The following is a 17,505-nucleotide window of genomic DNA, read 5'->3' on the forward strand; positions in this document are numbered from 1 at the left end:
TGGAATGGCAGGTCTTAAAGGGCTACACATGATAAATGAAATGGCTTGGGAGTCGGGACAGGTTCCATCAGACTGGACAAAAGCAGTAATCACACCAATCTTTAAACATGGAAACAGAAAAGATTGTAACAACTACAGAGGTATCTCTTTAATCAACGTTGTGGGTAAAATCTTCTCAGGTATTGTTGAAAGTAAAGTGCGAGTATTAGTTGAGGACAAAGTGGATGAAAATCAGTGTGGGTTTAGGCCTCTTAGAGGTTGTCAGGACCAGATCTTTAGCTTGTGGCAAATAATGGAGAAGTGTTATGAATGGAACAGGGAATTGTATCTATGCTTTATAGATCTAGAAAAGGCATATGACCGGGTTCCTAAGAGGAAGTTATTGTCTGTTCTACGGGATTATCCAATAGGAGGAAAACTTTTGCAAGCAATTAAAGGTCTTTACATGGACAGTCAGGCAGCAGTTAGAGTTGACGGTAAATTGAGTTCATGGTTCAGAGTAGTTTCAGGGGTAAGACAAGGCTGCAACTCGTCTCCACTATTGTTCGTATTATTTATGGATCATATGTTGAAAACAATAGACTGGCTGGGTGAAATTAAGAAATGTGAACACAAAATAAGCAGTCTTACATATGCGGATGACTTAGTTGTGATGGCAGATTCGATTGAATGTTTGCAAAGTAATATTTCAGAGCTATATCAGAAATGTAAGGACTATGGTATGAAGATTAGCATCTCCAAAACGAAAGTAATGTCAGTGGGAAAGAAATATAACTGGATTGAGTGCCAAATAGGAGGAACAAAGTTAGAACAGGTGGATGGTTTCAAGTACTTAGGATGCATATTCTCACAGGATGGCAACATAGTGAAAGAACTGGAAGCAAGGTGTAGCAAAGCTAATGCAGTGAGCGCCCAGCTACGATCTACTCTCTTCTGCAAGAAGGAAGTCAGTACCAAGACTAAGTTATCTGTGCATCGTTCAATCTTTCGACCAACTTTGTTGTATGGGAGCGAAAGCTGGGTGGATTCAGGTTACCTTATCAACAAGGTTGAGGTTATGGATATGAAAGTAGCTAGGTTGATTGCAGGTACTAGTAGATAGGAACAATGGCAGGAGGGTGTCCACACTGAGGAAATCAAAGAAAAACTGGAAATGAACTCTATAGATGTAGCAGTCAGGGCGAACAGGCTTAGATGGTGGGGTCATGTTACACACATGGGAGAAGCAAGGTCACCCAAGAGACTCATGGGTTCAGCAGTAGAGGGTAGGAGGAGTCGGGGCAGACCAAGCAGAAGGTACGTGGATTCGGTTAAGAATGATTTTGAAGTAATAGGCACCAATGTTAGCACTGAATAGGGGATCATGGAGGAATTTTATAAGGCAGGCTATGCCCCAGACTGAACACTGAAAGGCTTAATCAGTCTTAAATGATGATGATGATAGAAATGGTGACCTGCAGCTCAGTGCAGCATAGGACCCAGTGATCGCCAAGTTCAAGTGGTCACATCAAATGTCCAGTTAATATATGCCCATATATGGCAATATCATAAGCACCAGTGATATCAGAGCCGCCAGTCAGCATATGCAAGGGCATACCAGCAGCCAACCAATACTCACACCACTTGACAACAGCCAAGGAGTGCTTGGTCAAAAGCTCGTGAAAATTTAATCACTTTATGTGGCTGGAAACCTGAGAACAATGTTACCACTGTGAGACCTTACATTTTTGATGTACCTCACATATTTATCCAAGCTGAGTGGTGGCTGTTGATCTTCTTCTACTGCAAACTGTCACTGAGGTCAGAACACAAGTAGTATTTAGCTCGATAAATAAGGACCAAGAGGACAATAAAATGGAATCAATCTAGAGATTCAGGATTTCTGTGGACAGTAGTGAAATAAGTGTTGGGGAAAATCTTTACATATAGTAATACATCATGCTCATAAGTGTACGAAGATAAAAAAAAAGCATATATGACTAGTAGTGAACTGGGGCTACAAAAACCAATTGAAAGCATAGAGGGATTTAATAAGACAGAAGGAAGAATGAGAACCACAACAGATGTGAAGAAAGAGCACAAGGCACACACCTGGAGAGAGAAGAACAAGAGAGAATGGCTACAGGAGGGGAAGATCGTAAAGAAATTCCTAAGTCAATATTTTGTAGGTCAATTTTAGCCTAATGTGAGGTATCAGGATCAAAATAATCAGGAAAGAATTTCCTATCTGGAAGCAGGACTACAAAACCAATCTGAAACAGTTGCAGCTACAGAGAAGGAAATCTGATCAAGTGTAGATTTATGTAAGAACAAAAATGTAAAAGAACAAGCAGTGTGTAGTGATGCCACCAGTGTCACGGGGACAGCAGCAGAAATAAGCAAGAAATGTAACTGACTCTCAAGCCAAATAATAACGAGAAATGAAATTGGGGAAGAAGAACAACAAGATTTAAATTGCTGTGCAGCAATGCATTAAAAAGGAGTTAAAGGCAGAGGCTGCATAGTGTACACAGTAGAACTATAGCTGTAGGATGTCATGACTCTCAGTTAAGTATAATTGATAAATTTGACCCTGCATTCCTGTCACATTTTTGGTAAACTTCAAAGGAGGGTACTGTACATGACGGGAAACAATCACTTCTATACCAACAAAGTTAAAGGGGGACAGAGCCTGGTTTCATATGTGCATGGGCAATACAGTAAAAGCTACACAGATTCTGAGGCAGCATTCCTGGATGTATACTGAAAGCTAATGTTAACAATGGAATGCCAACCTGGTGTTTCATTGTTTGATGTTGCCTAATGGCTTCTCTTACATACTGCTACCCTTTCTTACTGTTCTAGAGCATTACTCTTCCAACCAATAGTTTCCATTGTTTGATACAGCTGATGTTAGTAAATGGGCCAAAATACTGGATAGAGAACATTGGCAGGAGGAATGGATGGCAGAAAGAAAAAGAAAGAAAGAAGAGAGTAAAACAAGAAGAATAAGGGAAAAGATTCTTTGCAATCTCAAGAAAGTAAAATGTGTGTCAAAGAAGAAAATATACAACATACTGCACAGCAAGTAAAGAAACAGAAGAAAGAAAAAAATGGACAAATCACAAACCTAGTTACACAGCAGGAACAACAAGAATATAGTGATGTTTTTATTTAAAAACTTCATGGGCATGATTTAGCTTATTAACCTTTCAAGTGATAGTTGCAGTGAATTAGAATTAGGAATGCAGCAATGCTAAGTCAAAAAGGACTCTTGTGTGAGGTAGTTGTACAACAGAAGCAAAGACAATTAACAATCTGAGTAGGCACAGAAGAGAACCCCCCCCCCCTTTCTTGCAACACAGTTGTTATACAGGCAGACTGTGGCAGACATAGTTAGCCATGAGTGACAAAGTGCAAATTTCACACATGCAGGCTACATAGCTGACCCGTGCTGAAGTGTGTGCCTCATTACACTCCAGTTTACTCAGCTGACAATGTTGAACAAATACTAACTCTAGCAGCACTAGTGCATACGCACAGCCACCCCACCCCAATGGATAACAAGACGCTTCATCACAGAGAAAGTGTGTCTCATTGTCAAAGTGAAGTGTAAAGTATTTCCAATTTTGGTTTTTTTCCCTTTTTATTTTTCAGCAGACTGTTAAGATAACAGTGCAGAGTGGTTTCAGCTCTCTGAGACTGCACTGCAGACGTGTGTGTGTGTGTGTGTGTGTGTGTGTGTGTGTGTGTGTGTGTGTGTGTGTGTGTGTGTGTACTGCTGACAAAGGCCTTAATGGTTGCAAGCCTTAATTGTATGAATCTTTCTGTTGTGCCTATCGCAACTCAGCATCTCCACTATACGGTGAGTAGCAACTTTCCTTCTCTGGTAGTGTTAGAGTATGTAAAAATGAGAATTTAAACAAATGAGACAGGGACAAAACTACACAGAGAAAGCATTGGGAGGGAACTTAACTCCTTGCTACTTAAGGCATGCTTGCTAAATACTGAGCTGAATGTCAAGTCATTACCACCCAATGTGCCTACCAGCACTAAGTAACCTGTGGTTGGGCTTCTCTCTGGGCTGGGGTTATCGAAGTGGACTGCCTCAACTTATGTTGAATATTTCTGGGAGTATTTTGTGCTATGTCTCCAGATGCTCAAAGATTTGTCCCTGCCGAGATGAACATTATTGTAGAAATAATTTTTTTGCAACTTCTCTGGGAGTTTACAGTTGTTACAAATCCAGTGGGAGGTAACTACTGTTTTTCCTTCAATAATTTCTGATCTGATTCTGATAACCCATTAAGTTAAAATATACATCAGTGTTTCAATGTTTTTTTGTAATTATAAGTCCATAATACCTAAGGCACTGTGTGTATTCTTTGCTCAACAAAATAAAGAAATAAACATATTTTATATTAGTTAAATGTGTTTATTAGATCATGTATCATACGTTATTTTTTGTTACAGTGCACAGAGTACACCATTTCATTGCACATGAGGACTGAATGCCACCACTGATATAATTTTGTTTTTGTTATTTTGTAGTCAAAAGCATCTTGTTACGTTGTATAGTGAATGAAGTAATACTAATCATCTCATATTGTTATCCAATATTGGCAGTACTTGTATACCACATTAAGAATTTTTTTAACTTCACTTTTATTGTATCACAAAACTTATTTGTGGCTTCATGAACAGCTTTTCTCTAGACTAATTGTGTGGTTTATCACAAAAGGAGGACACACTGTCAATCTGTTACAAGTACAATATGCAAACAGTACATGGGTGGCACAGTTGTTGCCCTGATGATAAATTTTGCAATATGTTTCTTAAATTTCCAATACCTTCTTGTCCACTGAAATGGATGACTTGGTTGTTGCTTGCAGGTACACACATTTTGTAACTTTACCGTGACTTTTAAAATCAAGCACAGTACTTTGTACATAGACTGCCACAAAATGTGGCACTCATCAGTTTATGGAAAAGTAAAACAACAGTAAGTTGTGTGTTTAGTTGAGCAATAAAGCCTTCAAGTGCACAGAAATCAAGATGTTTGAATACTCTTTGTGAAAATATGGATAATTCCATGTCATAAATAAATGATTCCTTTTTATTTTTGTCTATCAGACACAGTGTATGCTGCATTTTTACTTTTATGTACTTCACAAACAAAAGATATCATGCCACTTCACATCTCCAGTCTGCATCTTCACCAGCAGGGTAATTATCTGGAGAGAACCTTCAATGTCTTAAAGTGAATGTGCAAATAGTTTTACACAAAGTCTGTGTGTTTTCCATCCTTTTTTTATTGATGCTTTGCGTGGTTGCTGGCAAAATTAAAAATTCATTTTATTTTGTTTTTATTTATTGTTTTATTCTTAGTTCTGAGTTATTCCTGTTAGTTTAATTTCATCCATCCTACACAGTAGATTAGTAGTTACTATGTAGTAAAAGACAAAACAGGGTACAACCCAAAACTGTATGCTGTAAGTTTTTATTTTTATCTGGTTTCCCAGCATTATTTCAATTTCCAATAAACCAAGCATCAACACATTCGCACATTTTTTTATTGTTCATTCATAATAACATTTGGATAATGACTACCCACAATTGTAGACAATCATCACGGCAGCACAGCCAGGTTTTCTGCAATTGTCATTTTTTGGCCTGTCTGACTTTGTTGAACATGAGAATTTAAAATATACATGTCAGGAACTTGAAAAAAGAACTTTTTATACCATTTCATCATCTCCCGTATTGGTCTGACACAGTTTAGTAGCATACCATAGTCAACTGCTTCCATATTCAAGTTACAATCTACAATGCATTGCAGTTTCTTAAATTTCATTCCAATATTTCTGTCAGTCTATCTCATATCAAGCATTTCTGCACTGTTATATGAACTCAACATTAACATTTCTTTTCATCAGACGGTTCTATGGAAAGCATGCTCATTTCAGTTTTTCTGAAGTTTTGGAAAGTTGAAACTGTTGCTATAAATAGTAGCATATGCATTTCTCACGGTTGTGAAGACAGCAAAACAAGTGTGGGCTTGACTAACAATTTTAAACACAAATGATCCACAGTCAAAATAGGGCAACATATGTACTGCCATTATGTCACCACTTTTCCACAATTTGAGACAGCAAGTCTCTCCTGTTTTATCTACATAAACTATAAAATCTAAGATGGCACCAGGCTGACATTCATATAACATGCCCTTTTTGTTAAAAACTTACTCCATTTCAATGGAATGCCTTGTCTGAAAGGCTACTGTGCTTTGAATGACATACTTTCATCAATGCAGAGCTTCTGACGCAGATTAAATCCACAACGGAATCCTGTATGAACCCTACCAAATATGTTTTGGCGTTAAATAATCTGCCTCCTCCATCACTGACAGATTTGATACTGAAGTTTATCATTTTGCTGACAGCTGGAATATTGTTCTGACCATCTCTGGACCAATATTCACCAATTTTTAGTTTTTTTTTATGGCATGAGAAGTGCTATGAAGTAATACGTTTCTTCGTATCCTGTATTTTTCCACATTGATAACTGAGAATGCAATGACTCTGAAGTAGTTTCTGTGATGAATAATTACAACTAGATGGCTTCATCAGCTATAAACATCATCAAAACTTAAGTTAAAAATAAAATGAAGCTTGACAGAATTCTTGGATCATTCCCTAGTTGAAACTTGCGTCCCAAAAAGAAATAATCAAATGTGTGATCAAATGCATGAAAATTATTTTCTTTACAGTCAAATTACTCGCTAAACTGTGCATTCTTCCTAAGCACTCCATTATCACTTTTAGAGTCTTTGGATTCAGAAGACTAGTCAATTACATCTCTTTTTGAAACATAGGACTGCAGTGTTACACTTGGTGACAGATACATCTTAGGGCTGTTGCTTTCTGAACAACTGGAGGGGTTATCATTTATGTTCAATCAAATAATTCATTCTCAATGTTTCTCTCCAGAAGTACCTCCATGACCTCATCTCTGCTGCAACTATGATGCCTTGACATTATAGAGTGGAGGATAAGAAAAACATTGATGTCTATCATTGTGAACAGTATGACGAAGTGAAATCCAATGTGGCAAAATGAGATCACAACTGCTGAAATATCCAAACACAACTTAGTGGCCAAAAACAAACATCATCTAAAGAGGTCAGAACTGTGAAAAACAGTGCGGCTGAAAATCCACTGCATTCTTAAATTTGACAACAGCATGCAGGTACCAGAGTGGGGTATGATATACTTATCAGTGCTCAGAGATCAGCAAGGAGGCATGAATTAACTTCTCAATAGCACCGAGGGAAAACTCAGAGGCTGTACTTACACACGAGTAGCACCTGGGGAGCAGCAGAGACAATTTAACTCATCCACATCGGTCAACGAGTTACTGGTCACTTAGATTCAGTATGATCTATTTCTGAAGATGTACTAGCTAAGTACCTTCAGGACTGTCAGTAAGACATTCATGCAATTAACTTCTTATAAAAATAATCACCATACCAATCTTTTTACTTATTATTTATTGCTGTTTCATTAGCTGCTACTACTACTTGCTGAAGGTACCCTAATTTTCACATATTAATTGATCCATTCGATACACATGATTACTGTGTCCTTGTAGCTCTTTGGATTATGTTTAAGTGGAGTTTGTGAGTGTAGGAATGTGTGATCAATTGAAGCAAGTAAATCAGCCAAAGTGCTACATGAAAAAGAAGGAGAAAAGCAGCTGTGTTTATTGATCATTGATCATCGCATATAATTAGTCCAGTGAAGCAAAGAGTTTTGATTTAACTGTTGTCTTCTAAAAGTTTTATGGATCCCATGTTCAAAGTCGTAATGACTGCTCAAGTCCTGCTTCCCTGCATTGACACCTTACATTGAGCTATTTAATGGCCCCCATTAGTTTACTAGTAATATCTTAGTCACGTATAAGGGTCACTGATTTTAAGTTCATCATGAACTGTTTCATCCATGTAAGAACCACTGATTCACTCTTCGAATCATCACTGTAGACATCGCAGGTTTTATGTTAATGAGTTGCTAAAGAAATGTGTCATCAATACAAAAAAAAATAAAGCAATGGCTAAATCTCAAATGAGGCTGTCACTTCAATTTTTCCTTCTTTTAAACAATTTTACTTAATTCACAACTAAATGTAAATATTGTACATCCCTAGGCACAACAAACTATTACATGTTACGCAAGCAATGTTTCCATTACAGATCAACAAGGCTTGTATCAGTGACCAAGTGTGCATGATTTTAGGTAACAAGTCATGTTTAGCCACACATCATTTCCATAATTCACTAACACATTCCATTCTCCTGTGTCTGGTATGTGACAAGCCAACAAAGATTCATAGTGGTTCTGGTATCTAAAACATTTACAGGTAAGTAGTAATATGCAATGCTACCCACTAATGTATTATTGGAGCATGTCATGTATCACTTCAGTGGAGAGAACAAAGAAAATGAATGTATGATGTGACATGTGAGTAATATACATTTTGTTTTACTTTTAATAATGGGCTCCATTTACAACCAGTTGCTCACACAGATAGAGCCACTAGTCAGAGTCACTTAAATATGAGTACTGTCACCTTTTCAGCTAGAAGCTGCAATATTGGAATACATCATTTTGCAGTAAGAAAACGATTTGTTTCCAGCTGGAATTTCCTTATCAAAATTGCACTTACATGGTTCCCAATACAAACTTTGAAGTGTGTAATTGGAGTTTATAAATACTCCAAATCTGCTAAATCACACAAATGCCCACTGTGTTACAGAATTCTTAACTGAAGTTTCTTTTTCAAAGATCAATCTTTTATCCATACATTTACACATGTCCCCTGAAAATTCAGTCATGTATTATTCTGCTTCAGTCTGCTCGTCAAAATGGTTCAAATGGTTCTGAGCACTATGGGACTTAACATCTGAGGTCATCAGTCCCCTAGAACTTAGAATTACGTAAACCTAACTAACCTAAGGACATCACACACATCTGTGCCCGAGGCAGGATTTGAACCTGCGACTGTAGCGGTCGCACGGTTCCAGACTGAAGCGACTAGAACTGCTCAGCCACAATGGCCAGCTGTCTGCTTGCCATCTGACATCTTCACAAAGATTAATTTCCAGAGTAAATATCTGTAAGTTACATCTCACATTCCATAATTTCTTCCCCTTTACCAATCAAAATAATTCTTTGCCATGTTACCCCATTTTGAACTTGTAGGTGCAAATATCCTTTCTTATATAAAATTATGGGAGAACTGCTGAAGTAATTACCTGTAGGAGAAGTGTCAGTTCTGCTGATGGGCACACAAACTACCTTACACCTCGGAACTAATAGACACTTCCTCAGGGGTGGGTGGGAGGGAGGGAGGGAGGGAGGGAGGGAGGACATCCTTCACCATGGTATTTTAGTGACCCGAACTTCTATTTTAATCTTCGCAATCTACACCACCTGCACCTCCACCTACACCACCTGCCCCCCATCCCCTCCGCCTCCCCCCCCCCCTCTCTCTCTCTCTCTCTCTCTCTCTCTCTCTCTCTCTCTCTCTCTCTCTCTCTCTCTCTCTCTCTCTCTCTCTCTCTCTCTCTCTCTCTCATAATGGAACAATTAGTTCCAAAAGCTAGGCTAGCACATATACTTCTCTACAAGTCTCAGCCGCAGTGCCATTTCTCCTCGAAATAAGTACGAGCCAGCAATTCTGCCTCACAGTTTTACAACTTCTCAAGTTCAGAAATTGTGCACCTCCTAATGTTTTGCTGGATTGCTTTACCCATCAAGGAAGTTCAGGTAAACATATCCTTCAAAATTATCAAACATTCACCCTGACTACTTCAACAATGGAGTTCCTTCTTACTTTAAACACATGTCCCAATAACTGTAAACTGATATTAGCCTCCCCCCTACTCTTCAGACATAAAGCTACTCATAACAACCTGCACAGAGCAATGTATCTGTCCTGGAAGACCTTTATATCCTGCTCTATTATTTATACACCCTGAGGCCATCCTTCATTTGCAAAGTAAACAATTTGAAGCAAAATTTAGCTACCCACTTTTTAGAATTTTTTGGTAATAAACCTAACAGTAAAATTTAGTTTTGTCGAAGATCCCAAATTCATCTAGACATCTATCACACTCCTTTAAGATATTCAACTTTTTCTACACCCATTATGTCTTTCACTATGTGGCTCTACAGCATGGCCTCAAATTAAGTCTTTATCTGACAAAAGAACAACTGCACTTAGGTGAAGCTTCCGAGTTAACATTGGTGAAAAAACCTTGGTTCTGATAGCTGACAAGTTTAACACATTTTTCAACATCTGCTGGTGTCTTGTAAGTTCATATTTTTTCTATATTTATTTGATTGCAGTTTCATTCCATCAGTTGAACATGTTTACCTACTTTAATACAAGGATTCTTCATTTCAGTGTCACAGTACTCCTACTATACTTCATTTATTTTCATCTGATGTACTTTAAATACACTTGGGGGGGGGGGGGGGAAGGAATGGGGGAGGTGGGGTGTTCAACTAACTAGAGTTCTTGTGATCTTGCCCACCAGGGCAATAATTGCACATTATGAGGAGTGTGCTGCAATGTAGCAGCCACTTGTGGACAAACATTGTCCTGCTTAAAAAGCACATCATATTTCTGTTGAAGAAATTGCAATAGCATAGGGATAACAAACTGTGCAATGCAGTGGGCCCCCTAAATAAAAACCAAATGTGACGATGAGTTGCAACCGATAGCCCCTCCCATAACATGAAGCCTAGGACAACACTTGTGTGTCACGAGTGCATACACTTGGGCAAGTCAGGTCTACACTATACATGTGTACGTCCATCACTCGCATACAGACAGAACCTATTCTCATCATTGATGACAAGAGCGTCATTCCACTCTCCAGTCAATTCTTTCATGACACCAGAGTAGCCATGCTTTGCAGTGACATGGTGTCAGTGTTAGTCTGGGCAGAGACACGTGATATTTCTGCTACAAGCAAACAGTTCCCAATGCTCCATGGTGAAGGTAACGTGTCTGGATTTCTTCCCTGGATGAAGTTCAGTTGCCAACTGCTGCACAATGCTTCTAACCTGAGGTGCTCTGTGCTACACAAACATCAAGAACCTGGTCTATGGGTGTGGGAATCTTCACAGACCACTACTGAAGGCAATGGCACACGTCCCATACATTGTGCCCAACATCTGCAGCAGTCTATTGAACTCCTTGCAGGGCCATAATGTAACTCCGTTCAAATGGTTGAAGTTGTTCAATAGGAGTATGTACTCAATTGGGGGGGGGGGGGGGGGGGCACAGTTGTACGATAGAATGAATGTTGCAGACAATGTTCACCTCTAATCCCAGCATAGTTACTGCTGGCAAGGTAAAAACAGATGTTACACAGACAGGTCTCCCGAGTGCCATCTGATCACTGATGAGCATGACAAATGAATCAATAACATTACAATTCCTCAGTAAGCACATGTTATACCCTGGTGCCACTGAACAAAGCCTCTGAGAATATTGTATTTTTTCCCCAGCAGTGTATGTACATTATTGCATGAAGAAGCTGTAATTTCACCTGCACTTACAGAATGATTTCTCAAGAAACTTACATAGTGCCAGTAGGATGCTCAATGCCACGAGTATAGTTAGCAGATGGAACAGGGAGGGGAAGGCAGGTTTGTGTTGTGTGGGGTGAGTACAGGGGAAGGAACGAAGGAACCAAGAAAGGAAGAAAGGAAGATGTGTTAAGATGGATAGTTAGCAGCCTGGGGAGAGAAAGTCAGTTTGCTGGCTAGGAAAGTGGGAGGAAGATGTGGCAGGTGCACAGGCTATGCATTTGATGCATGGGTGTCTTAGCCAAGAGAGCAGCAGTGGACAATGAAGGTAACACGATGATGTGAATTTGAAAGGGGTGATTAGGACAGAGGAAAGGGAAGCTGTTGGTGGAGAGTGTGGGGACAGTTGGCTAATGGAGATTGAGGCCATGGTTGTTTCAAGAGCGTAGGATATGTCTGAAGGATAGCTCCATCTGTGTAGTCCAGAAAAGCTTGTGATGGAAGGTAGGATCCAAATGGACCGGGTCTTGAAGCAGCCTCAAATTGTGCATGCTGTGTTCAGTTTCCTATTGTGCCACAAGATGGTCTATTTCATTCTTGACCCCAGTTTGACTGTGGCCATTCATTCGAGTGAATGGCTGGTTGCTTGTTGTGCTGGCTTAAAAAGCTGTGCATGGATTGCTGCAGAGTTGCTGTGTGACGTGGCTCTTTTCACAGGCGGCCTGCTCTCTGATGGGGGAAGGGTAAGCCTCTGACAGGACTGGAATAGGAAGTTTTAGGAGAGGGGATTTGGCAGGTGTTGCATCTTTGTCTTTTACAGGGACATGGTCATTGTGGTAAGGGGCTGATAGTGGAAGTGGCATAGGAATGGACTAGAACGTTGGTAGGTTGGATGGGTGACATAACACCACTTGAAGATGAGTGGGAACGATCTCGGGTAGAATATTCCTCATTTCAAGGCATGACAATAGATAATCAAAACTCTGAGCAAGGATATGGTTCACTTTTCCAATCCAGAGTGATACTGGATGACAAGTGGACACTCCTTTGTAGCTGATTCTTGGAGGCAGTGGGAGAATTGGGGTGAGTGTGTGAAGATATGGCACAAAAAGTCTGTTTGTGGATCAGTTTGAGAGGTAGAGTCAGTCTGTGAAGGCCCTCATGAGACATTCAGCATACTGAGCTCAGGACTTCTCGTCCTAGTGCAGATACCCTGTATATGGGTTGCCAGGCTGTATGAAGGGGATTTTTTTTTGGGGTGGAAATGATGGCAGCAGCCGAAAAGCAGGTGGTGGTTAATGGTGGGTGGAGCCATCAGAGAGGTGGAGGTCAATGTCCAGGAAGGTAGTGTGTTCACTTGAGAAGGACCAGGTGAAGCAAATGGGAGAAAAAGTGTTGAGATTTTGTCGAGATCATGAATCCTTGGGCACTCGCGTGGCATCCTCCAATGCCAAACTTTCTCTGGGCTATTTAGACCACTTGTTCCTACCCTCCTGAAACCACTAAGCTCCTTTTCTGGTTCAGGTTGATTTATGATATCTTCACGAACTGGACTCAGGCCCAGGAAACGATATCCCCCCCCCCATTCCATCACAGTTTCAACAACTTCTCCTCAACCAAATGACCCACCTTCCTGGATGTTTACCTCCACCTCTGATGGCTCCATCTACACCTCTGCTCTATTAAACCCACTGACCACAAACAGCACCTGCATTTGACAGCTGTCATCTCTTCAAAAAATCCCTCCCATACAGCCTGGCTGCCTGTAGACAGTGTATTGGCAGCAATGAGATCTCCCTTTTCCAGTATGCTGTAGGCTTTGCAAGGGCCTTCACAGAAGGACTCCACCCCTCAAACTAGTCCACAAACAGATTTCACATACAACATCCAAAAAAAAAAAAGTGGCTCTGAGCACTATGGGACTTAGCTTCTAAGAACATCAGTCCCCTAGAACTTAGAACTACTTAAACCTAACTAACCTAAGGACATCACACACATCCCGAGGCAGGATTCGAACCTGCGACCGTAGCGGTCGCGCAGTTCCAGACTGTAGCGCCTAGAACCGCTCGGCCACCATGGCCGGCTACAACATCCTCACATACGCCTAATCCTCTCACCACTGCCAAGAACTGGTTACAAAGTAGTGCATCTCGCACCACCCAGTATCATCCAGAACAGGAACAAATGAAACATCCTTCATCAGGGGTCAGATTCATGTCATCGTGGCCTGAAATGAGGAACATCCTACCCAAGATTCTTCCCACACATCTTAAAGTGTTATTCCACCACCAATCCAATCCACACAACATCCTAGTTTATTGCTAAGCCACTCTCAATCCCAATCCCTTGCCAGAGGGATCATTTCCAAGTGGTAGATCCAAGTGGTAGATCCAAGTACAAAATCTGCCCAATGGTGCCACCCAGCACTTCCTGCTCCAAGCCTGGCACAGTCTTATCCTACTCCATCAGAGGCCAGGCTACATGTGAAAGCAGCCACGTTATATAGCACCTCTTTGCAACAATCACTGTACAGCTTTTTATCTCAGTATGACAACCAACCACCAAAATGAATTACCACTGTCAACCTGAGGCCAAGAACAGAACACACCGAGTAGCACAAAATGCAGCTGAGCACAAAATGCTCAAATTCAATGGCTGCTTTAAAACATGGACCATCTGTATCCTTCCCTCTGCCACAACCAACAGCTTCCCCTTCTTGTAAATTATCACACCCTCCCAGTTCATCTCTTCATGTCACGTTCATTGCACACTGCACCAGAATGGCTCTAGTACCTATGTCTCAAATGTCTAGCCTGTGCACCTGCCACCCTCCCCTCCTGCATTCTTAGCCAGCAAAGAGGCTGTCTCCCTCCAAGCCAATAGCAACCCACCCCTAATCCCTCTTTCTGTCTCCTGCATCCCTCTCCCTTGCCACCACATCCAATACAATTCCCCACTTCACCCTTATCCACCAACTGAATTGCACTCCTGGCATTGTGTGTCCAGCAGGCACTACATAAGGGCATGTGCATGTTTGTGTGTGTACTCTAGCTCACGAAAGGGTTTATTCCAAAAGCTAGAAACTCCGTTCTTTTCCTGGTGTACCTGTTGACAACACCATGCTGCTGCTTTTCAGTGAATGTTCTACTTTATTTCTAATGTACTTAACTACCCAGAACTATCACGCACTGAATAGTGACAGCCATTAATCACTCTCATAACGTTAAAGAACTGATGATTGTGGTATCTTATTAAGCATCCTTTCTGGTAGGCCAAAATATACCACCTCTCTTCACTCAGCTTTCACTCTTACAGTTCCGAGTTCACCTTAGTAGTTAACCGAAGACCCTAATCATTGCCACTAATATGCTTCACATATTTTTAGCAACATTTCAATAGATTGCATTCTACTGAAGGCTTTTTTCAAATAACTGAAATATTGCTTTGTTTGCATCGTCCACCTTTACCCTTGTATCAAAATATGTAATTCATTCCATGTGAAAGACAGGAATGTTTCATTCTCTGAAACTCAGTAGTATCACTGGAACTATAGCAATTAAATTGTTAGCCAAGCTGATTTTTTTCTTGTTTAAAAAGATCAGCTCAGCTCACCCCACTCCATTCCACTCGTCTTCTCTTCTCTTTCCCCGTCCCCCCTTTTCTCCTTCCCTTCCCCCGCCTCTCACCATCTACCACCTAAATCCATCTTGATAAGTTTTTCTCAAAAAGTTCACTATTTACATCTGTGCTTGCTTTGACAATAACAGCATCTGAGTAGTAATTTCCAGGTATACTTGACTACTATCTAATTAATTCCATTTTATGTCACTTTATTAAGTAAAGTTACAGCACTGCTGAACTCTTAAATTTTGCTTAATTCTCTAGGCATTGTTTCTCTAACGTTTTCCCATCCTCTTCTAGTAATGAACCTGATATTAACAATATTCAAGTCAGGTGTAACATCTTTTGTAACTGTTACATCTTACGTACATGGACCCCAGTCCTCTGAAATAGTAAATTATACAGCATGTCATGAAAAAATTAAGATAATGTCTTTTCAGTCTTACTTTCAATGTCCACATGCACAAATGCTGAAACAGAATATCTTTTAAGAATTACATCAGCTTGTACTGGTACTACTCAAGAGAAATTACTAAAGCATTAAGTAATTTGAAAAGCATCCTCAATAAAAAACCCTTACCTTCCATTCCCATGTCTGAAAAGAGCCAAGATCTCTTCAAAAGTCTTGTTCTTAGTTTCTGGAACCTTCTTGTACGTAAATGTCCAGAAGATGGCCAGGAAAACGCTGAATGGGAGGAAAGTGTAGTTCTCCAGCGCATTCTAGTGAAAAATAAATAATACAAAAACATTACTTATTAATAAACAAATGTGGCCATTAAACAGCTGTTTAATTATAGTAGGACTGTTCTGGTATAATGTAAATACATCAGGAGTGAAGGAGACCACTCACTGAAAAGCAGAAACATGAAATCCTTTACAGGTACAGGTACGTACGTACACACACACACACACACACACACACACACACACACACACACACACACACACACACACACACAGTGACTGGTAGTTTATTAGAGGTTATCGGTTATCTATGGTGACAATGATGACACCTGGAGGAGGGGAAGAGATTGTACAACTGGGAATGGGTAAGACTTCAAAGACAAGGCACATAGGGAGACAATTTAAGTCCTCAGAGGGGAAGGGAAGAGGCTTTCAGTGGCCACAGCAAAATGAGGACTGAATAAAGTAGTCATAGTTGAACAATTGAGGGAGAGGAACATGATAAGAGAGAGTAAGAAAGAGAGAGAGAGAGAGAGAGAGAGAGAGAGAGAGAGAGAGAGAGAGAGAGAGAGAGAGAGAGAGGAGGAGGGAGAAGGGGGCCAAAAGGGGATGGGAGGGGAGGGGAGGGGAGGGGAGGGGATGGAGTACATTGTGGGATTAGGGAAGAATGAAGTGGAAAGTGACCCCCTCAGAAGGATGGTGATAAGCATATATTTGAATGGGAGGATTGTGAGAATATAAGGTGTGTTTGAAGAGAACATGGATGGAAGTGACACAGGGATCCACGTGGCTTTGGTACTGAAGAAGCTGTTAAAACCACTGTACATCACAGCGTATTTAGCAACTACAAGAGCTGCAATCAGATAGCCACAGTAATTTTTACAGTCAGATAGCTGGTTAATTGTCAAAGCGATGCAGAATGCTGCACAGTAACTGTAACACAGGTGGTATATAACATGGCTACTTTGACACATGTCCTCAACTTTTTCAGGATACAAAATGCCCATGACTGGACTGCAGTAGTAAACGGCAGGTGCTGTTTGGAGGCAGGGGTAACACCTGCATCATCTGCTGGGGAATGCGCCATTAGATTCAATTTTCTGAATAGGATAAATGCATAGGTTGTATGAGTAATGCAATACTTGTTTCGAAGTTGAGGATACGACATTTCTTACCTAGTGTGGTTTGGTAGTTAAGTGTGTAACGAACTACATATCAGGAGGTTCATTGTTTAAATTTAAACTGGTCTCAGAATCTGTCGCTTGCTTCTTTCACCTCTGGTAATGATTTGTTGGCTGTGAAACTCAGTGCAAAGAATGAAAGAAGAAAAGGGGATGCCACCAGAAAGCAGTGTTTCATGACAGAAAGATAATGGACTCATCAAAAAGTTAGAAGACTGATGGTAATGTAGCATTCACTGTGTGAAAAACAAAGAAAGCACAGAAAAGACATTTTAATACCAAATCTTCTGTTTATTTACTGTCTGATTAGTTCTGGGGTTTGCCCATTGTCACAAGCCACCTATTTGTCATAAGTGAATGTGTGGAAATGTGATAATACAGTTATCAGTGATAAAATGGTTTGTATGATAACTACTTAGATATGGGACATGTCCAGAAAG

At 40.3% G+C, this 17,505-nt stretch overlaps 1 protein-coding gene across 17 annotated transcripts in view; it reads right to left on the bottom strand.

Annotated features, from left to right (window-relative positions):
- Positions 1-17,505, bottom strand: part of LOC126268161 (glucose transporter type 1) — a 1,240,707-nt gene that overhangs the window by 102,573 nt on the left and 1,120,629 nt on the right. For all 17 annotated transcript variants that reach the window (XR_007549106.1, XM_049973736.1, XM_049973724.1 and 14 more), the window contains one exon: positions 15,781-15,920. Coding sequence is in view for 16 of the 17 variants with exons in the window: in XM_049973736.1 (XP_049829693.1) it covers positions 15,781-15,920 (140 nt within the window). In the remaining variant the exon portion in view is untranslated. The remainder of the gene's footprint in view (positions 1-15,780; positions 15,921-17,505) is intronic.

Source organism: Schistocerca gregaria, chromosome 4 (assembly GCF_023897955.1).
Source record: "Schistocerca gregaria isolate iqSchGreg1 chromosome 4, iqSchGreg1.2, whole genome shotgun sequence".
In the NCBI taxonomy this organism is placed as follows: Eukaryota; Metazoa; Arthropoda; class Insecta; order Orthoptera; family Acrididae; genus Schistocerca; species Schistocerca gregaria.